We start from the raw sequence: 22,606 nt of genomic DNA on the forward strand, positions 1-22,606 counted from the left end.
AGCCACAGGTCTGTTTTTACCGCCATTCAAACATTTTTACTGCAATCTAATCGGTTTTCTTGCTAATAATTTTTTCCCTGTTACTATTATTATTATTTATTTATTTATTTTTCAACTCCCTCTGCTACAGATCCTGCAGAGTCCATCTCTTGAGTGCGTTATGCATATTTCCCATTTCTTTTTGGTCTTTCTGCTTTCTGTTGAAGTTTCTCTTCCCCAGCATTCTGTTATTTCTATTTATTGCTTAATTTACCTATTTATGCCAAATGTTTTCGGGGAATCCCCCAAGGTGGAGTAGATTTGTAATAAGGGAGTTAATTACTCATTGACGTCCACCCAAGCGCAGCCATACGGCTACAAAGGAAAGCTATGCAGCTTTCTCAGAAACTTCGCAGTTATGTGCGATTCGGGTATTTATCTATTTATTTTCCCAAGAAAACAAAACAAAACAAAAAACATCACAAAAACTCTATATGCACCCCTCTTCTTGGCCGATCCCCTGTGTGGGTATGCGCCATCCTAGAAGGTGAACAACACCAATTTCGACCACATGGGGGCACTAACAAGGCAAAGCACACGGGCATCGTTTGCATTTTTCCTCCATCGAAATGCGGCCTCCGCGGCCAGGATTCGATCCCGAGACCTTGTACTGTAAGTGCTTAGCAGGCGAAAAGCGCGCCGCACAAGAAAAGCGCGTACCTGGTGTTCCTTATTTTTATTAAAATCAGCGCGTTCCTCGTGGCCGTCACACGTGCACCAGTCCACATCTAACTGGCTGGAGTTGCATATCTAAATGCACCTTGTTAAAGGCTTCTCTCGGCTAAACCGCTGGCGAGATGGACCAGAACCATTGCTGCGTATGCCGCTTGTTTTGGCCCTTCGTAGAAGCAGACGATTGTAATTTCTAATCATTTTTATCGAATCAAACAGGAACTCAACTGAAACATTATACGAAAGAAAAGAGACAGACAAATGCTACTGCATGTGTCAAATTTCACCAAGATAGCATCCCATCGGTTTAGCTCAGAGAAGCCTTTTACAAGGTGCATTTAGCGATACAACAATCTATTCAGTTAAAGATTTGGACGGGTATATGTTTTAATTCACATCGAGAGCTATGTGCGATTCGCGTATTTTAATGCCCGGCTACGCATACAGCGTTTCGTTTGTATTTTTTTTTGTGTGTGTGTAGTACTTTCCAAGCTTTTGTTTGCATATGTCGCACTATTTTTTGCCAGTCCCGTGTGTCATCATGCAGTCAAAAGCAATAATCGCTCATGCAGAGCTATAAAAGGCCCTGTCAGCTATGAGCTCGTGCGGCTGACAGATGGATGTCAAAATTATGGCAAATGTAGCTTAGCGTTGGCATTAAATAGACTTAGCATAGCGCCGTATGGGTTACGCTACCGTGATACGCTTCCGCGGGGAGCTGTCTGCGCATGCACAGATGTCCACGAGGGGCGCACACCTGCCAGTGCGCAGGCTTAGCTATATCCCGCCATGGTAGCGAAACGCGGATGGTACTATGCTAAACCTCTCTATTACCCAAGCAATCATTCCTAAATGAATAAATTAATCTTGTGTTTTACATAAAGCTTTGCAAGATCAAACAGAAACAGAACAACAGACTTCGCGATTTCCGATGAGACTCTCTCATTTTCGTCCTCAGAAGTAGAACAGGATATAAATCATATAACCCAAAGCTTGATGACTGCTGGTCAACCATCCCAGAGCTTATCTTGATGACCCACAGCTAAAAATGCGTCATGTGAAGAAGGAAACCACTTATAGCGAACAGGCTAGCCCGCCGTGCCTCTATTGCCACTGCCATCGAGCGGCCGTGCCACTACTTTGTACCGACTGCGCATCGACTGCGGCGACTCGCCAGTATCGCTACACAAGTTCCACCGTGCTGCATCACCTCTGTGCCTGAATTGCGTACCGCCATGGGTGTTGTAAAAAAATGTTTACTTGTGCTCCCGTGTTTTCAAGGTAAGCGTGAGACTCTGCTGCGTAACCCGTGGAGGTGGAATGTACCAATGAACAGCGTCGCTTGTGTTTTGTTCCCTGAAAATCCGTGAACCGAGAAGCACGTGGTAGCAAGGCTACTTCTGGAACTTGGGGTGCACTGACCTTGAGGACCGTTTCGTTTACACTGCGAGACACGCGCAGCGTAATAGCCAACATCTTCAATGTAAGGGTAATCCCGCCTACACCACAACCACATCTGTTGCAGCGACACTGCTTCTTCTCAGGGCACCGCGGACTCGCGGCAAGTGTGCAGGTGAGGTGGTGGACTTCAGCGCAGAAGAAAGTGTGGAGAAGACGTACTAGAACTGAGGAACGATGCTGGCGCTCGCCCCGTCCCTTCTGCTCTGTGTCCCGTTTGAGCTGCGTTTATTCAAAGAGCTGAGAGATGCGATCCAGCAGGGAAAAATTAACCTTCACCTGGGGATCCCAATAGGGTCCTCAGAGGAGACTGGTCAGACGTGCCCAGCTGACTGAGAATGTTTGCGCAGAATGGCAACACGAAGACAAATGCAGACGTTCAGTGTTTTCCTCACACCTGCATTGATGCACGTTAACAACATCAGTCAGTTACAGAAACGCGTTCTTATCCCAAGCTGCAGGCGACATAGTGAGGTCCCGTCCTAGTGTTGTAGGCGGTGTGGCAGATGTAGTTATAAATAAGGGTCTATAGGCTGTCCGGACGGCAAGGTGGCACACGCCACTCTGCTAAATAAAGCTGTGCGCAAGACGTGGACTTGTGGCAGCGTCAGTTCTTAAGAACTGTATCTGAACAGTCCACACTTGCTCCCGAGCTAACTGAGAAGCATCGTCAGCGAGACTGTGGTCATGGGGTTTGCCGCGGTCAGTCGGCTGCAAGTGTAAAACGATGTGTCATTCTCTGACAGCCCAACGGTGCATTAGAGAAAGTAGCCAGTGCATCTGCCAGGTTATGGTCACTGTATCCCATGAAAATCATCACTGGTCAAATTGGTTTTTGAAAAAAATCACAGTTTATTCCAATTTGAACCAGTTGGTCAACTGCTTTCAATTAGAATCAACTGAGAACTTTTTGACTTGGGATGGTGTATGTGCGGTTCGCCGCAGGTGAGGGTCAATAATCAGAAAAACCTGCACCCTGAAACTGAAGACAGCATAGCAGAAGTAAACCGACTAATATACTCTTTAGTAGCTTTTTACTCCGTATAGCAGCTACTTACTTAGTTTGAATCATGAAATGTTGTTTCACAGCCAGCTCAGCAAGGAGTAAGCCAGTGCACACCATTTACGGAATAATGTCCCAGTGCTAGTCTCTTCTGACCTACCTCCCAAGCAGCATAGGTTGACACCCCAATATTGGAAATGTATTGGCAAAGTCCAGTGATGCAAATGACCAGAGTGAAACCATTCATTTCCAATATTGGGCCGTTGCTGCTTGGGAGCTGTCTCTCTCACTGTGTGCTGTCTACCTCGCGCTGTCTCTCTTCGTTATGAAACACGAACTAGACCAAAGCGACACCTCTCCCAAAGTTCTTCCATCAGATTTCGCCTATTGTGAATAATGAGACCTGCTTCTAATCAACAGGACGAAACTGATGTACAGTCTTTGTCAAAAGTAGCCAGGCTGCAAGGTTTGCTTCTAGCTTGTATAGTGGAGCCCTTGTGGCTGTCATAAAGATCAAAACGTGTTGGAAGGTAAGTACCTTTAACGACCATTTCAGATTCAGGGAAGCTGTAAGGGCTCCACTGTACGAGCTACAAGCAAACCTTGCAGCCTGGTTACTTTTGACAAAGACTGTACCTCAGCAATAGCATATGCGCTTAGGTACGTATGGTTGATAAGAGATTATCAGTTCTTACACTTTCTGCGAAACAAAGTCGATACCAGATGCATCGAATTATCGATATCAACTCCCAAAATGCCCCCTTGAATGTCCCATTGCAAACGTATAGCACTTCGGTATGCATTCACCGAACTACCGTTCAGCAGGAAATTCCACATATCTAACAGTGCTGTGAAACCCTGAAAGTGGAATGTTCACGTTTGTGACCATAGTGGTGTGGTTTGCTTTCTTTACTGGTCAACGATGCCGCCAGGAGCCAAGACCTTCTGGACGCCGTTTGAAGAGGGGCGTAAAGCCCCTCAAACTGCTGGAATTAAAAGTTTTGCAATCCAATCCATTCACGATGCTGTGTTTCGGGAAAAACTTGGAGCTAGCGATAAAGGCAGACATCATGTGTGACCGTTCACCCAGGCAGCTCTTGCCTGGTCTGCTTGTGCACACGCTTCGCTGCTGGTGTTGTGGAAACCAACCATTTCTATTACAGCGAGAATGCGTGCACTGTCCGCAACGCAGAAGTTACGGCGCCTCGCGGTACCTTCGTCGTCAGGTTGAAAATTATTATGGAAAGGAGGCCAAGTAACTACCTCACTTATGACTTCCACACTTCATGATGGCACACCGTGATGGCTCAGTGGTTATGGTGCTCGGCTGCTGACCCAAAAAACATGGGTTCGGTCCCGGCTGCGGCAGTCTCATTTCCATAGAGGTGAAATACCCCAGGTGATTGATATTATTCGGAGCTCTCTACTACGATGTCCTTCATAGAAAGAGTCACTTTGAGATGTTAAACTCCATAAACCTAATCTAACATTGGCGGACAGCTCAACCGTGCCGCGAGGGAAGAAATGGACGATGATGGTCTTTATAGGGAGCTTGCAAGAACGCCAGTGGCGCTATGCATTCTGGGTAATCCGCCATCTTGCAGTCCTAGACAGCAGTCGACGTCGCACAGGCAGGCTGCAGTGAACTGACCAAGAGCTGCGTCGTCTTCGACAGTAAACCAAACACGGGGTTGCTCGTGTGCCACCCCGACGCGCATGGAAGATGTCAGCAGTTTCTGTTCCGGACTGTTGTGTGCAGCTGTGCCCAAAAGATCGGGCGCGCTACGATGAAAAGGCAAAGCAATGCAGTGTGGACCTATTCACACTACGCGCCGACGACTGCACTATGGATCACTATGGATTTGGACACGTGGCTGCCCGTCGACGTCGTTCGCAGTAATGAATTTCTAGTTCGGAGAACTAGTTTTGTCGCTCAGCAGCAACTTAAGGAAAGGAAGCTTTGGAAGGCCATAGCATTCTCACCAGTGGAAGCGTGTGCAAGCCATGCATGAAAACGATCACAGCCGAGACCGTGATCCTCAACATACAGGCAAGAATACTATTGACTGAGATACAAATTCCTTGTTGCCTCTGTGATTTAAGCCCAGGTGAACCACTCGCAAAGTCTGAACATGCAACTCGTGTGCGTGTGGGTCCTTGCGAAAGCGACGGCGACATTTGCTCTGCACACTATATCAGCATGGACGGCAAAGGCGAAGCCTGCTTGCATGTTGCTACCTTGCTGTTTTATGTAGAGTACGGCTTGCACACACGTAAAAAGCAGTCGTTCATAGACAGCACTAACACTGACTGCTGGCCAGCAATGGGATTGTGCTTTCCAACAATGATAGCGCGTCTGATTTGGATATTTCAAGCCATAGCGCAGGTGCAGCGATGGGGCCCAGTCGGGGTTGCAATCGTCGAAAGAGCTTCGACGGTTGATCTAGGAAATGTATGCGCGTAACCAAAGATCTTCAGTGTGGGCAGCAATTATCAACTTTTAAGTATACAGTAGCGCAAAAAGTAGGTACTAGACGCGTCGCCAGGTACCTGCCTTGTGAAGCGTAGAACGCAGGGGCTGCAGTAAACAAATTGACTATCAAACTCTCCATATGTTGCAAATCATTTACACACATGGTACGAAGTGGTATGAACAGACTTAGCACTTGTCCAGGCTGGCGTCGATCTCGCATCTGTTAATCCATGCGAGCCATTCACGTAGGCGTCGCCTTGAAAGCTGGTTTGCCTTCTCGCACTCATGCAGACGTATCTTCGGTATCCTGAAGAGCCCGCAGTCTGCCTGTCCTTTAAGTTTCTGTGCTTTGCTTTGGGTTCGGCTATTAAAGCTCATGACACAACTGTACACCATCATGCCAGCACTGTTTGCACGCACTACACGACCGTATAAACTTGGCTGCGTTGCACGTGCGGTGGCTGCGTCGACTGCTGCCTAGGATGACAAGGTGGCGACTACCCAGAATGCACAGCGTCGCCAGTGTTCCGTGCGAACTCCCTATAGCGCAAGGGCAGCTGGACTAGCAGCTGCGGAAAAAGAGCGCCATGGCCCAAGGTGCGTTTTGTCTGCTCATGATGGGGTGCAAGACCCATTTTTCAAGCACTTCATCCCAGAGAACCCCAGCACCAAACCAGGGCAGAGCTTGTACACTCATTGGAGACCAGCGGGCACCTGGCAGCAAAGGAATTGATTGATGGAGTGAAAGAGTAAATAGATAGGAAAATGCCGTAGCGGAGGGAATAATTTTGACCACCTGAGGAGAAATGCACAAGGTGGCCGTGTGCTGCACGTGTCGGTGCACGTTAAAAAACTGGTCGAAAATTCCAGAGCATTGGGAGTGCAGGCTCACCCACGATCGGCAGTACGTGAGGACCCGCAAACGTGGCGAGTAGTATATTAGTAGAAGTAGAAAACGTTTCTCCAAGGCAATGGGGTTATACCATTGTTAACCATGCATAACGGCCACCTACAACCAAAACACTGTGCCCCAATGGCCCAGCTACATTTCTGGCCTGCATTATCCGGAAAGACAGCTTAACAGCAAAACCTAATCCTACACAAACCAGATTGCAAGCTTTGAAGTCATTTGACCAAGTCAACCTCGAGTGAGCGAGCCCAGCACTTTAGACTAGGGTTCACAAGCATGCAGTCAATAAACATGCTGCAGGGACATGCAAACAGTCAGAGTCCTTCTCTCTTCCAAGAGCGATGCATAAACACGACAGAGCAAGGCAGCCGAGTAAAGCTGTGATGCTTCAGAGTTACCCAAGCATGCAGGCTTCTGAAGTCACTACCTAGACAGATAAAACTTAAGCAATGCCTAGGCTGCGAAATGACATGACCAGTTGTGGCTTGCACAATGAATACAATGAGCACTGTTGTAAGGAAGACAACCCTCCTTTATTGATACCTCCGCTAATAAAAAAAAAAAAAGAGCAATGATGGCTACCCTATGGCAGTCGGTGTGCAGCTAGCGGCGGTCACTCGTCTGTCCTGTACATGAGCACTGGCTGCCAAGGCCTCTTACGTGGCCTCAGCCGCCAGCTTCTCAGCCTTCTCGCGAACTTCTTCGATGGGGCCCACCATGTAGAAAGCAACCTCAGGCAGGTGGTCCATCTCACCTGTGAGGAGAAAGGCATCCTTAGCACAGGTGAGGAGACATGCCCAGCAGCAACCAGAAAGCAACAATCTTATCCTGGAGAGTTCTGCTCGAAACTATAGAAACCATACACTCAGACTCACTGCTCACCAATCAAACCATAGGAACCGTACATTCAGACTCAATCACTCCTGAGGGGCATAGCTAAGAAATGCCTACGTCCTTTCTGTGGTCAGTATAGACAAGTCAATTTTAAATGAAAATGGGCTGACTTAGCTAAATATCGAAAAAAATATATTTGCTGTATGAACCATTGCTAATGACAAGCTTTACAGCTTACATGTTCACAGTGCAGTGAATGCATGTGGATACAAGGACATCCCCACTGTAAGAAGACTTCTCGCGAAACTGGGTTCATCGGTGCATGGCATTCAAACTGTGAAACAGACAGAACTGACAAATAAACTGACATACATGGTGTTTATCAAATGCCCTTGCATCCTTTTCTTCCCCTATGACCACTTTTGTGTTGTGTAGCTTGCCCTCTCAGAGAAGAAGAGTTAGATACAGCCAGCGTCTTTGGCATAAAGGAACCCACCATTAAGAATGCTCTTGAAGCCGCTGATGGTGTCGGCAATGGGCACGAACTTGCCCGCTTGGCCTGTGAACACTTCGGCAACCTGGAAAGGCTGAGAGAGGAAACGCTGGATCTTGCGGGCACGGGACACTGTCAGCTTGTCCTCTTCAGACAGCTCATCCATGCCCAAGATGGCAATGATGTCCTGCAGCGACTTGTAGTCCTGCAGAGTTGCAACACAGCAAAGAACACAAAATATGTAGCTAAGTTGTGCAAACAACTACTGAACCTGTGTGTGTGTGTGTGTGAAATGCTGGCAGTCTACTGCATTGCCCACTAGACTGTGCTTGGAAAAATATGAGAACCTCCCACTGCAAAACTTCCCACACAGCACACAGATCCCACCATGAGGTTCATCACGTCAACAATGCTGCAGCGAATACCAGTCGCTGTTCTCAGCAAACACCGAATGGCAAACTGCAGATGGAAATCCACAGTTTGCCATTCAAATTGTCATTCAAAATGACAATGTTTAGTGACCAGCAATGGAAGATTTGTAATCATGAAGTTCTTGATGAAATTTTCATCAAAGGAAATTGTGTGGGAGAGCTTGTCTGCTTATTTCACTCCTGCAAAATACTACTGCACATACAATTTATTACACCTATTTCTAACAGCAATGTTTTAAACCTGTTTCAAACTTGAAGCACAAAGCTCGCCAAGAACGCCAACAGACACTGCCCTTATTATAAACTACAATGCACTGCAGCAAATTTTAGCCTTGTTTACAGGCGCGTGCAAATGGTGGTTTTTTGGTTCAAAGCGAATATTTCGAACACTCCTGGCAGACGAAAAAAGGATGATTGGCACAACAGCCGTTTTCAAAATCGTGCATTTTTCCTGCAAACAAGTAGGCTCGTGGAAATAGTGGTTTTTGGTTCAAAGTGAATTCAAAGAGGATAGTAATTTTCTTTGACTAATTTATGATCGAGCATTTCAAATACTTCTGGCATACGAAAGAGGTTGAACAACGTAATATAATATTCCTCAAGCAAAGCCATTAAATGAATAAAAAAAAGTGCGTTGAAGCTTTGTTGCAATCGTTGAAGCTATGTCAACACATGCAAAGTTATGCCAACCTTTAGCAATAATGACCACCCAAAATTGGAGGAGTCCACCTACATACGAGCCGGCCTATTAGCACGGTCTAAGGTAAATCGGCTGAACTGTGCATATATTAAGTGCCTCGATTGATGCTGATGCCTGTTCCCACCATGATTCATGGAACTTACGTGCCAACTCGTACACACAAAGCCTCTGACTGAGGCAAGCTTCGGGTGCATTGGCACAAATAAGCAGATGGCACCGCCATTAAATTTGCCTACATAAAACTGGCAGTTCACCTGAACAAATTGGCACACTGGGTGACAATTCATCCAATCTACCCATCCACCCTCCGACCTAATGAGACTGCATCAGAGCGTGGCTGTTGATTTTAGCTGCACACGCCAAGACGTCATTTCACAGAGAGTACATCAAACCAAAACCACACGAAATGTGTGCTCCATGTTCGAGATGAATACTTTGTGACTGAATACAAAACACTCAGATCAAATTCAACATTCAATACTTCACTATTCAACCGAATATTCAAAATTATAGAATATGCGCACAAGCGCAATGTTATGAAGAATTTCTTATAGAGAACATCTTTTTACATTCTGGTTGAACGCAGTTGGCTCTGAAAGGGCAACATCTGAATGCTTGGAGTAAATGCATATAATTTAAATATACTAAATTAGAGTGTGCATATCAAAGTGTCTCCTCAGCACGAGCACGAGTCAGATCTAAAGCCAGGTAACAAGAAAAGGAACATGCCTGAAGGATTTTCTGGACACCACGAGCAATGTCATAGTGCTCCTGGCCGACAACGTTGGGGTCCATGATACGAGAGGTAGAGTCCAAGGGGTCCACAGCTGGGTAGATACCCAGCTCGGCAATGCCACGGGACAGCACAGTGGTGGCGTCCAAGTGAGCAAATGTTGTGGCTGGTGCAGGATCCGTCAAGTCATCAGCTGGCACGTAGATAGCCTGCACCAGAGGGACATTTGCTGCTGGCACCCCTTGGAAGAGTGTTCTTGCTACATACGAAAGATGTCGCTGAACGACATCTGTTCCAAGGTTATTCCCAGGCCCATATCAAACACCAGCCCATTTGCATGAAGGACCACTACACATGTTCAGCATTCACACTGCACTGAATTCTTTTTCACGCAGTTGCCGGTAGCAAATCTTAAGGGGGGACACTGGTCTTAAAGCTATTTTCTTTGTTTTTTGACAGATTTTAATGAGAATGCACAGACTTGCTTAATTTTTTATGCTGATTTCAAATATGCATTTCTTTTTACTTTAGGCCAATTAGATTTCCAGATAATTAACAATTAATGTCCATTGTTTGAGGCCCAAATGACAAAATAATGGCTTCATCAAAAATTGATTGCAAGGCATGGTTAGATAGCCAGAAGAGTGAATTGTGAAATGTTGAGAGCAGTTTTTTGATATGTCAATTATTAATCTTTTTACAGCCTTCTGAACTTCATCATACAAAATGTGTGTACCAAGTAACAGTAAATTAATCAAAACAATTAATTTTTAAGGTTAAAATGAAGAAATCTGCTCCCAACATTTCACACAGCATACATTAGGCTTTCCATTGCAAAAAAAATTTCAGTTCTATGTGACCTGGTTGCTGAGATATCAAGGCCGCAAGACTGCTAGTAGTCTACAATATGCATTTTGAGAAAAGTGCAAAAACAAGCAAGAGACAGTTTAATAAATATTTGCAGGTGCAGTGAGATTTTTACAAGAGGAAATGGCTAGTAGCCTCCAGGGATGTAGTCCTTCTGCTTCCTACTGTCCAGGTGCCGCTTCCTGAGGACTCCTTGAACATTCTCAGCAATGGAATGTTTTCGAGCACATTTTTGCTCTCGGCGCTGGTCCTTCTCGGCCATTCTTTTTGTGCCCCTTGCGTTCGTATTGAGGCCTAGCTCCTTTAATATCGCTGCAGACGTTTTTTCGCTGCCTGCATTAAACCGCATCACTGCCTCTGCCACGGCAGCTTCAACAGTAAACTTTGATGCGTGGCGCTCCTTGGGTGCCAAGGCCCATATTAGGGAATGAAGGCTCTCGTTACTGTTTTGGGTTTTACCCCTATGGCACCGCTCCAACAGCATCCTTTCCGACAGCCTCTCATAAACAGGGAGCAGAGCTTTAGAAACATGAGGTGGAATATTGTAGCGGTGCTTTGGAGCAGGTTCCCCTCGGGCTGCTGCCGCATTGTGTCGGCACCAAGAGTCCAGTCCCAATGGGCAGAGGCTGTGGTTTGGTACCTCATCAGTAGAGGTAATGTGATGGTAGGTGGCCATCACAGCCTTCTGAGTTGCTTCTACATCTCCATTATGAGATTTCAAAGCCCAGGCATAATAGGAACTTAGTTTTGTGATCAGGTTGCCTGTCAATTTCCCCTTGCCTCCAAGGTTCTCGGTACCTTTGTGCTTAGACAACAAAGTACGCAGGGCTGTTCCCATACGTTTCTGTACGTGGTTGATACAGTCTTCCTTCTGCACTTTGATGTATCCATACACATCAGCCTCTTGCACTGCTAGAAAGGCCCGACTGTCACCATCAGAAAGCATTGTCGTATAGCGAAGCCCATACTTCTCCAAAGACCTTTCAAAAAGTATAACAGCTGCCTCAACCTCCATCTCTCCAGCCTTTTTTTCGGTGTTTTTTTGGCATAGGTGCCCAGCCCTCCAGGACTGGTAAGATGGGTCATCTTCTTTCGGACCTCGCTCGCAGCCGGCACAGAAGTTGCACAACACAACGTAATCAAGCACGAGTCCTGTAAAAAGTTCGATGACGGTGCCCACACCTATGTGGGATGTGTGGCCGCGTGTCATCCAAGTACCGTCGTATGACACTGCGATATTGCCGGCGTTCCCAAAGTCGAGTTCATTATAAAGTTCTCGAACTGACCGCGCACTCTCTTCTGTCACTTCTTTGGCCGCACGGGCTGCTGCAGGCGTCAACTTTTTCTTCACGTAGCCTTGCCACGTTTTAGTGTGAAGACCGCGATGGGATATGTTGAGTGACGAGAAAATGTCATTCAGAGCTGTCTGCTGGTTCCCAGTGCTCTGCATTGCACGCGCAGCGAGCACATTCACGACGAAAGGATTGGCTTTCTGACTGCCACATACCCGCGGCGAACTCCATGTAGACGATGTGTCCCCGCAGTTTGCGCACTGAAGAAGAAGTTTAACGGCGAGGCCGTATTCCCGCTCACCTTTTGCGAAGCTAACGTCGTCGCCGCCGCACGTTTTACACTTCACTTGTTGCATCGCACTGTTGAGCGATTCGAGGCAAACGATCGTGAAGCTTGCCTCGTCGCGCGGACAGTCCGCCGAGCTGTCGTCGCGGAAACAAGCAGACTTCCTCTTCGTCGCTGGAGTTGAGGCGAGTTCCTGGAGTTTTTTTTTAGTTTTCATATTCCTTTCAAGCAAATCTGACGGCTCGAGCATCACTGTATCGCGGCGGATGCGGGCGCTGCCGCTAGCGGCTTCCCGTGCTTCGGAGCGACTTAGGCCTAGCTGCGCAGCCTCGCCGACTCGATCGCTCGGCGCAGGAGTCTCGTCACTGTCGGCGCGCACAGTTGGAGCATGGCGCCTCTTGAAGTTATCGATGAGCGACTTCTTCCTTTTCTTGGCACCAAATTTTTGCTTTGAATGCACCTTGCGAGCGGAACCAGGCATCGTAGCGCGTTTCGTGTACTGCACGGTCAGGCACAAAGACGCGTCTCCCCGCGGCTCGGGCGCGCCGAGCAGACGCTGCCAGCCAGCTCCGCCAATCGGATGACGACCAGGTGTCACGTGCGCCGCGACAGCCAATAGGATTTCGAGTGCCACCTTTTTTTTTTGGTATTTTCTCGCCAACCAACGGGCGAAAAGAAGCAGCACTGGCGGGAAATTGAAGGCAAAAGGCGGCTCTTTCAAATGCAACCAAGATGTCTACGGTGCCGCGCATGGAACGGACGCTACGCATCGCGGAAAACTGCCGTTTCGGCGCAGATTTCAGCTCAGATTATGGCGACACGGATTATATAAATTGGTATTATGACCAAAATACTGGACTTAGAGGTGAGAAATTTAACAGATAGGTAGATAGATAGCTGCTGATTTCGAAAATAACATTTTCAGAAAACCGATTTTTTCGGCATTTTTCGGCCCGAAAGACCCGTGTCCCCCCTTAATACTAGTGCTTATTATCCTTCCAAGACCTGGATTGCAAGTTCTATAACAGCATTTCAAAGGCTTCGAGCCATTCAGGTTACAAAACATGACTGAAATATCTTTTGCTTTGTTCCAAACTTTAATGCCGTAATATGTCCCAAATAGAGAAAATTGTGAAATTTTTACACCACATGAAAGTTAGAACTCCCTCTTAACTCAAAAGTGCAATTAGTGTGTGTGTTGGTTGCACTGAATAGTAATTGCTCAGAAGTGCTTTACCACCAGTTCCAAGTAAACATGAATTCATTAGCTTTGCTTTGACTACCTGCAAAACATGCTTGCACTCGCTACCACCTTTCTGAGAGCTCCTGAAGAGAGGGAAACACTGACCATACCCACTAGACTGAAGCTAAGCTCCTTGGCGTTTTTATCTCGCAGCCACAGCAAAAGGAATAGTTTCTCTGTGGCGATGATCAGGCCACTGCGTGTGCTGAGGCAAAGACAGAACACAGGGAAGGAGCAATATGACAGAAACACTGGTTACCCGCAAGAGGCACTTCCAGGTTACGAGTGGAACTTTATGGGAATCCAAAACCGAGTGACCATGCAAGTGACAGGAGCAAAATACTTTGCATGCCGGCACCACTTGTTGCCTGCTGCTGCTGATTAGGCCTCAACACAAAAGTTTGTGTGCAAGTGTATGTTTCAAGAGCCTTTAGTTCAAAGAAGTATCATCACTTCCCTTCCATACTAAATAGAGGACCTGTACGATGCTATGAATAAAATAAATGTGCAGTAAGAGATGAAAGAAAGGGAGGGACTCCCCCACCTGCACAGAGGTGATGGACCCCTTCTTGGTGGTGGTGATTCGCTCCTGCATGGTACCCATGTCCGTGGCCAGTGTAGGCTGGTAACCCACAGCCGAGGGGATACGACCCAAGAGGGCAGACACTTCTGAACCAGCCTGGGTGAACCTGCACATCCATATAGGACCACCTTTCACTAACCACTGAGGCAGCCATCTGTTGGGAAGTCCCTCCTACATTACTGCACCTGTGTAAAATGATACAGTCGAGCCTGGATACATTGAAATCGAATATTTCAAATTACTGTTTATATCCAACAGCCAGAACTTCTTGAAACTTACATGCAACGATACAGCACTATTGTTTGCACATATCGAACTCGCGTTCAACGGAACATTCAATACATCAAACTGTGGGCCCCATCACTTAAGTACAGCTTCTTGAAATGGTGCTCTTTGAACCCTTTTCACAAGTAAAGACTGATAGACTGCACAGCCTTGGGCAGTTGCTGGCACTGTGAAACCGCTTAACAAGGTGAACGTGAGGTGTATTCGAGGGTGATCTGTGGTCCCTTGTACACATTTTCCATGACATGTCATGTGGTGAAGCCAACCTAAGCCCTTTCGGTGGCCCTCGTCTGGCATGCTTCGCTGCCTAAATTGTTCCCGAAACTAACCGTACCTCAGTTTTAACAAGATTTTGCACTTATAGTTTACCGGTGTCAGCATAAAACATCCTACAATAGACAGTGGCTAGTTTCAAGCAATTTTCCACTACAGATTCGAAGCAAAGCGGTTAGGCTTTGAAATGCCTAGTGAACAGTGCAATGCCAGCACGCCAGCGAGCAGCATGTTGCTGCAAGAATGCATCAAGTGTGGGTGCAATGTATTCTTGCTTCCAAATCACACAAAAGCTTTTCATTGGCATTTTTATATATCAAATTATCGATATGTGGAACTATTTCGCGATCATCTTTGAATTCGATATATCAGAGTTCAACTGTATCAGCTCACTGAAGAACGCCTGAAGAGTCTTGCGCACAAAGGCTCTCACACCTTTAGCAAAACACCAAGGAAACCTCCAGCCAGCTTCCTCCCTACATGTATCTACCTCTTGAGTTCATAAAGCCTTTAAAGGGCAACTGCACCACTTCTTCGGAATTCCGTGACATTCAAGGATCCAAATCCATATAAGCTGCAGGTAAACATGCCAAGTTGTTTTGTGCAAGTCTTCGAAACGATGATGTACCGTATTTACCCAATTCTAACGTGCCCCCGATTCCAACACGCACCCAATTTACGGCACCAAAAAAAAATTCAAGCCCCGATTCTAACGCGCGCTCGATATTGATAATGAAAAAAAAAACTACAAGCCCCGCTTCTAACGTGCATGTGACTTCCACGAATGAAAATAATTTGCAACCGTTTTTATATTTTAAGAAGAGATGCGAGTGAAAAAACCGCGATTTTTTTCGATAAAGTTGATTTTATATTTTCTTGCGTTTTGTATTCCCCCAAGCCTCTTCTTTTATGTATAAAAAAATCAAAGCCGATAATCAATGGGAAGTTAGTAAAACATACAATTAAAGCACTCGCGAAAGTGCGAATTTGACCGAGTTTCGGGAACGCGGGATTTCGCTCCACGGCGTCGCCCGCTCCTGAATTTTCGCGGGAAAGTAGGCCTACCCATCTTCTACGAGAAGCCATTTCGGCAGCGGCGCATTCTTGATAAAAATACGAAAAAAAAAATCGTTTCCCGCCCGAGTCGAGCGTCGCGACTGGCCCTTCAAATCACGTGGTACGATCGGAGACCTTCCATTGGCTACGAGCACACGAGCATTCCACCGCACGGTCGGACGCAGACGCTCTTTCTTCGTTCTGCCACCACCGAGACGTGAACCAACGCTCCTGCCCGGGTTTTTCTCCTTTCTTCGCTATGGGTGTGACTGAGAAACGAGATTTTCGTTCACGCAAGTTCCTGACAAAGCATCAGTATAAAGGAAGACGCCCCAAGCGCAAGCGGAGAGCTCCGGTGATGGGAGGTTCGTCTGCTGCTAGGCGTAACTGCGGCAACGGCGATGCACGTTTGGGTCCTTCAAGCTTCTTGCGGAGCATACATGACTTCGTCAGTGCATCTGAGCGAAAGATAAAGATGTTCGACGGCCAAAACAAGCGTAAAAACGAGCGTGGAAGCGCTGTTATCTGTGAGATCGGCATGATGCACGACCTCGCCAGCGGCGTGGCGTGCCCCGCCTGCGGACGATGTAATCTGTCAGAGAATCGGCCGCAAAACAGAAAGGACTCATCGTTTTTGGAACTTTACCGCCGAAATTACGCGTTTCCGACAACTGTTGTTTCATCAACATATTCTTCGAGCCGCGTGTCTCGATCATGCAAAGGCAGTGCACGGGATACCGTCGCCGTGAACGTGGTCCGTGGTCGCGGCGCACGCGACCAATGACAAGCGCCACGCTGGTTGAAAACGGCTCCTGCGACGCAGAAAACGACGAGCAAATGTGCTCCCATGTTTGCCAGCAGTTAGTGAGCTCCCACATCATACAATGGCGATGACCATGGGCAGCTATGGGGCAGTTTCGGTTTGCACTCGAATCCAACACGCATGCGATTTTGAGACTTATTTTCCCCGAAAAAAGGTGCGCGTTGGAATTGGGTAAATACGGTAATCAATGATTAAATGTCAGGCTTCTCACAGCACCGGAGGAAAGTGGAGAAGCTCGGTGTGATGTCATGGAGGGTAAGATTTCAAATTTTATTTACTGCCATCAACCACGCCTTCCCGTGCATCATTGGACGGCAGCAAAAAAACGACAGCAGGCTTTGCCTTCAGTGGCACTGGTTTTCTCCCGTCAAAGCAAGTGCTGATGCATTGGAAATGTACCGGCAACGGAAATGTCATCATGCACCCCTCCCTTGGTGCTGTGTGCTGCGGAAAAGCTTGAAGGCCATCTCAATTTTAATCGGCACTTATGTCACCATTTCAAATGCTAGCCCAAAAAGGAGTTTGCGTGCTTTACCAACATGTTTCTCGAATTTGACCCATTTAAGTTCATTGAATCCTAGAACCTGCAGTTGCCCATGGATTACGGGTCACGAAATAAGATTTTTTTCATCCTCCCAGCTTTAACCTAAACAGATGGAGTCTATTCAAAAACCATCGTGTTCCTGGCCAGCAAGATATACCTGCCCCCAAACCCGCACCATTCAGATAAGCTGGTAAGAGTGGTGACCTGAAAATGTTGTCGATGAAGAGCAGCACGTCCTGTCCTTCCTGGTCGCGGAAGTACTCGGCCACAGAGAGACCCGTCAGAGCCACACGGGCACGGGCACCGGGAGGCTCGTTCATCTGGCCGTACACAAGAGACACCTGGCAAAAGAGGCGCAAGGGCACACAATTAGAATGGCTAGAGAAAAACAAAATCTTGTGGCCCATACAGTGGCGTCACTAGGGCTAACTGCACCCAGTGCGGTGGTCTGGTGAGTCAGCCCCTGGACAATATGTTCATCCCTGCTCCGCTGTGGAGCTCGCAATGTAGCATAAATCTGCAGTACGATTCACCCAAAATTTAGCGGCGGTATCACGTCAGGATATGTATACAAAAGAAAAATATATAAAGTTCAAGACAGACACCGATGCAGCCAGAGCTAAAAGTAAGCATAGTCCAGCTCTATAGAACCACTTTTTATATTGTTCTTTTTAAGCAACTTCCCTCATGGCGCAGTTGAGGCGTCCAAGTGGGACAGTTACTGCACCATTTACTTTCAAAAAAGCCAATTTTTTTTCTTTCAGTGCTGCACCCGGCGCGATCTGCACCCCCTTAGTGACGCCACTAGGCCCATAAAAGAACAAGAAACAACTTCAGCACTACTTCCGGAGCATTTTAAATTAATGTGCTGCTACAAACAAATCTTGATCAAATGTACAGTTTGGACAAACAAGTGCACTAGTCTAGAGCCTCATGATACAAATCTCACAGGGTCATTAAAAATATCTGAGGCAGCCGAAATTCGTAAAATCCAAAACATTCAATATCTGTATATACATGCACAGGAAATGCAATTGGATTTATTTACGGCCCCACACCACTGCTCGTGCTTTGTACAAGACTAGCAACTGCAATGCTGACAATGCACGGACCATGTGGCACCACTCACTTGCAACACTGGTGCTGTATAGGCCATGCGCTATCGCTCATTGTTCGCAGTGCGTACCACACAACTGGCAATCATGGCATCGGCGATGTGAGGGCCACACTTACATGCTCGAGGGTACAGTCGTGGCTTACACATTCGTATCATCCGTAGTGGCAGGAAAGTGTTTAGAACACCCTATATTCTGCACATTGTACACAATACATTTCGGCCAGGGAATTTTTACGAATTAGTATCCCACAATTCTTACCAATCATGATTGCATCATCGAAATTCTGCTGTATTACATGAAGTGCATTCTCAAAGGAGCACACCAGCACGTTTTCACAACTCTGCAAGCAGCCTCCACAGCTGTACTCAGAATAATTTCTGCCATAGCTCTTTTCCCTGAATTTCTCAACAAAATTTCAATGGCAGCACTGCATATGCTGCAGAAAACATTTTGAGCTACCTGTAACAGTGTCACAGTATTTCTCCTGTAATTCATTTTAAGAGAGGAGTCTCTGTTAACTCGAATCACGCAATCATTCTGACATTGACTGCACTTTTAAAATTAGTAAAATCTTCAGGCAATAAGGCAGCACCAGCAAATGAGACCAAAAAAAGTAGAAAATAGGGCCAAACCTTGGAGCTCTTGTCCTTAAGGCTGATGACACCACCTTCAATCATCTCATGGTAGAGATCGTTTCCCTCACGGGTCCGCTCGCCGACGCCAGCAAACACGGAGTAACCACCATGGGCCTTGGCCACGTTGTTGATCAGCTCCATAATAAGCACAGTCTTGCCGACACCGGCACCACCAAAGAGACCAATCTTGCCTCCCTTGGAGTAGGGCGCCAGCAGGTCCACAACCTGGTCAAAGGCCGCAAGCAGCGATGCGCTTGTCACCAGAGGCCTCCACCATATCCAGTTTCCAGTCATGAAGCAAGACTGTCTGCTACTGTGGCCAACCTTCATAGCACTGCACTTACTATACCACAAAAAAGGAGTAGATTTTTTTCAAGACTGTCTTTTCTATTTTGACCCCGTTTGTTTTGTTCCTCTCCTAGCACCATAGTGCAGGTCAAGTCATTGTTTTTCAAATTTGCAAATTTTAAACTTGTTAAAATTTGGATACGCCAACGGAAATTTTCTTCCCAATCTGGATATGTGAACGGACACTGCACTATTCTGAAGTTCAAAACCAAAATTTGTGCTTTGCAAAAAAAAAAAACACATTTTTTACGATGTCTTGACCTGTAGCAAGTCAGCAGGAATGCAATGAATGCTTGAAAAAGCCTTCTGCTATATTTTCTTGACTCTGCATTCTTTTCACAAGATTCAATGAAAAAATATACATCAGAAAACAACTTTCTGAAAACATAACAGTGGAATTTCATGGGAGCAATCATAAAATCACTTCTAATATGCTTAAAAAATTTATGTAAATACATCTAGAAATAACCAAATTTTTGCCAAAATCCCCCCCCCCTCCCCCCCACTTTCTAAACAAGCCAGAGACAGCACAATTCTTGCACTTATAATTCATTAGATTTTTGCTTAAACAACGAAAAAATCTTTAATGGCCAACTATTTTCTTGAGGAACTCTGTTAGGCAGTCATGAATATCGGAGCTTCCCTACTGACTTACAGTGTCCAACTATAGCACCAATGGTGGCATTGAATGTATCAAGATGAAAGCACTTGAGTGCACTTCTCAGAACAACGGCGTAATACAAACTGCAAGCAAACAAAGGTGACCACACTTAGTTTAGTGTTCACCGTTCTCAAAAATGAATTGCAGCGAATTCTGAAAACTGAGTGCATTTCACATCAATTAAAGAAACATTTCTTCAGTTGCAGCAGCTCGCAAAAGTTCAGGCTCATCGTGTATATCTTGTCCAGCGAAAAAGGTGCCTCACCTTGATGCCCGTGACAAGGATCTCCTGCTCAACACTCATCTCAACGAACTCTGGCGCCTCCTGGTGAATGGCAAGGAACTTGTCCGATGGGATGGGGCCCCGTTCGTCAATGGGCTCACCAATGACATTCATGATACGGCCAAGGGTCTCTGGCCCCACGGGGATCTTGATGGGCGACTGGGTGTCCTTCACCTTCTGGCCACGCACAAGACCCTCCGTGCCGTCCATAGCAATGGTGCGCACCGTGTTTTCACCTGCAGGCACCAAATTATTATAAATAGCCCCATTTGTGACAACATTCTTGCCAGAAACTCAGCCACCAGTCACTCACCCAAGTGCTGTGCCACCTCAAGGACCAGCCGCGGTTTGCGACCTTCGACCTCGAGAGCGTTCAGGATGGGTGGCAGGTTGTCATCAAACTGCACGTCCACGACGGCACCAATGACGGCCACAATGTGACCGTTTCCAGCCTTGGCACCAGCCTGGGCTGCCGCATGCCGGCGGCTTGAGGGATCTGAAAGCAACAAAAATTATTAATGTTTTATGGCCCACTCTTCAGCCACCACATACAATGGACATGCATGAACAACAGTGAACCATATGGTACACCTGATGCTGGAGATAGGTTTGTGTGAATTGTTCGATTTGCCCTTGTGGAGCTCTTGTGCAGCACTTATGCTTTCCAGTGATTAAGTTTCCTTTCAAGCACCTCTAAGCTCTTTCTCCTTCAGTCTTTGAACGTCATTCCTATTATCACAATAGGTCAACACAGTACTCCAAGTGCTACAGTGTGTGCCACACATTCATAGCGAGAAATCTTGAGACAAAGGTCATTTGAAAGCCATTTTGATGCAAGTAAGTATTCACAGGCACCAACTTATCCCCCCCTTCTACAACTGTTATAATGCACATTTTGAGACTCATTGCAGATTGCACAAATTAAAGACTATGCAAGTTTTAGAGATATGGGAGCAGTAATACGGGCAGGTTGAAACAAGTGCAGACTACTCCCGAAGAAGTGAAAAGCAACAAGATAACAGCAAGAATAGGCTATTTCCAATATACTGCCAACAAAAAAACTGGCATCCTTCTCAAACTTTAGTAATTAAACACTTAATGTTGCATTGTGGACCTTCACGGCATGGACCTTAGTTTCAAACCACGCAGTGCTGCATATTTAGCACAGAATTTTTCTGTACAGTCTACTGGCTCAGGCTTGTTCACGTGTGAACAAAACCAAATAAGTTTACGTTTGTCCACTACATGTATTTATGCTTCACCTGCAATAACATTTCATGTGTGGGTCAGCACTAGTTTGTGCTTGAATGTCGGCTTGATATTTTCGTGCTGTATTTTGGAAATTCATTCGTGCCAACTCACCCAACTAACAGTTCCCCATTCCGTTACGCGCCCAGTGATGGGGCTGCCATTGGGAGACAAAAATACCAGACACCTTGGAGGTATTATCAGACACCTAAGAGGCAGCAACAGCGTGCCTACTCAGCTCGAAGCTGAAATGCGCGCCCCGCAACGGACCGGACGCTAGCGACGCAGGCATGTAAGCATACCAAATGTGATCAAATGCACGCTGAGCTTTGCAGCCAGAAAACAAACTACGTGCGGAAAAAAAAATGCGTACTGCTACGAATCACACACAGCTGTGCAAAATGCTTTCCTAAAGAAACTTGCAAGGCAGAGTGGCGTACCGGTGAAACCTGAAATCGGCGGCCCACTTATTTACGAACCGTAGTATGACCTCTGCATGCCCGTGACTTGCGATAGTGGCACGAGAAAAAGAAATGGTGATAATGAGGATGTGCGCCCAACTTTTACTGCGACTACACAAAACCTGTGTCGCCGCGGTCGTCACAACGGGAGCACACCGGTTGGAGGTGGCATGGGGGCCGGCACGCGGGTCAAACCGCATTTCGGCAAGAATCACCGCCTTGCAACGTGGTTTCAACAAACGAGGATATACTTCATGGATGCATCACTACTAACGACGACATGCTAGCAGGAATGCAAACGTATTTTTTGCTAATACTCGAGTAGTAATCGGCACAGTTAACCCTAATTGACCCAACATTTCCACCCAAGGGCAGTGAGCGGACGGCGGCGAGTAGATTCGAGCAGCAGCACTTACGTGTTGCACATAGCGCTGGCAGTAACTTCGAGTTAGCTCCGTTAACCTTAACTAGAGAAGCGGCAGGTTTCGCCGCTTTAAGCACGCTAGAACAAGCTCTTCCCACGACGCTCAACATGGTTCACCCTTGCTCCGCACGAAGGACGGACGAGGATCCGACGAGCAAGTTGGAAGAGGCGAGGAGGGAGCGAAGTAAAAAGTAAGTCACGTGGTATGTTTTTGGTGCAGTGTCGCCAACTTGCATTTCCGTACCACTGCTAAGTTAAAAAATATAACAACGTTTATTTCACTAGTTTACTTGTATTTAATCTCAAAACGTACTTCTAGCAATCTTGTGAAAATATTTGGTGGGAAATCATTGCATACGGAGTCTTTACGATTATCACGACTTCATGAAATTGTGATCCGCAGGACTTGACACCTGTTTGACGTCTAATC

The 22,606-nt window shown here is 46.6% G+C and overlaps 2 protein-coding genes across 2 annotated transcripts; both read right to left on the reverse strand.

Moving 5' to 3' along the window:
- Positions 1-7,066: 7,066 nt before the first annotated feature.
- On the reverse strand, positions 7,067-22,368 carry ATPsynbeta (ATP synthase, beta subunit). The gene is made up of 9 exons (XM_089542920.1): positions 22,169-22,368; positions 20,357-20,539; positions 20,026-20,279; positions 18,749-18,976; positions 17,203-17,339; positions 13,979-14,123; positions 9,743-9,955; positions 7,886-8,087; positions 7,067-7,309 (listed from the first exon to the last, which is right to left on the reverse strand). The coding sequence occupies exons 1-9, from the start codon at positions 22,284-22,286 to the stop codon at positions 7,212-7,214; spliced, it is 1,578 nt and encodes a 525-aa protein (XP_089399046.1). The 5' UTR covers positions 22,287-22,368; the 3' UTR covers positions 7,067-7,211.
- Positions 9,972-13,970, reverse strand: LOC149341076 (uncharacterized). The gene has a single exon (XM_089542919.1). The coding sequence runs from the start codon at positions 12,670-12,672 to the stop codon at positions 10,741-10,743; it is 1,932 nt and encodes a 643-aa protein (XP_089399045.1). The 5' UTR covers positions 12,673-13,970; the 3' UTR covers positions 9,972-10,740.
- Positions 22,369-22,606: the final 238 nt, after the last annotated feature.

The sequence above is a fragment of the Amblyomma mixtum genome, chromosome 5 (genome assembly GCF_055824585.1).
Source record: "Amblyomma mixtum isolate Tamu chromosome 5, ASM5582458v1, whole genome shotgun sequence".
Taxonomy (NCBI): Eukaryota; Metazoa; Arthropoda; class Arachnida; order Ixodida; family Ixodidae; genus Amblyomma; species Amblyomma mixtum.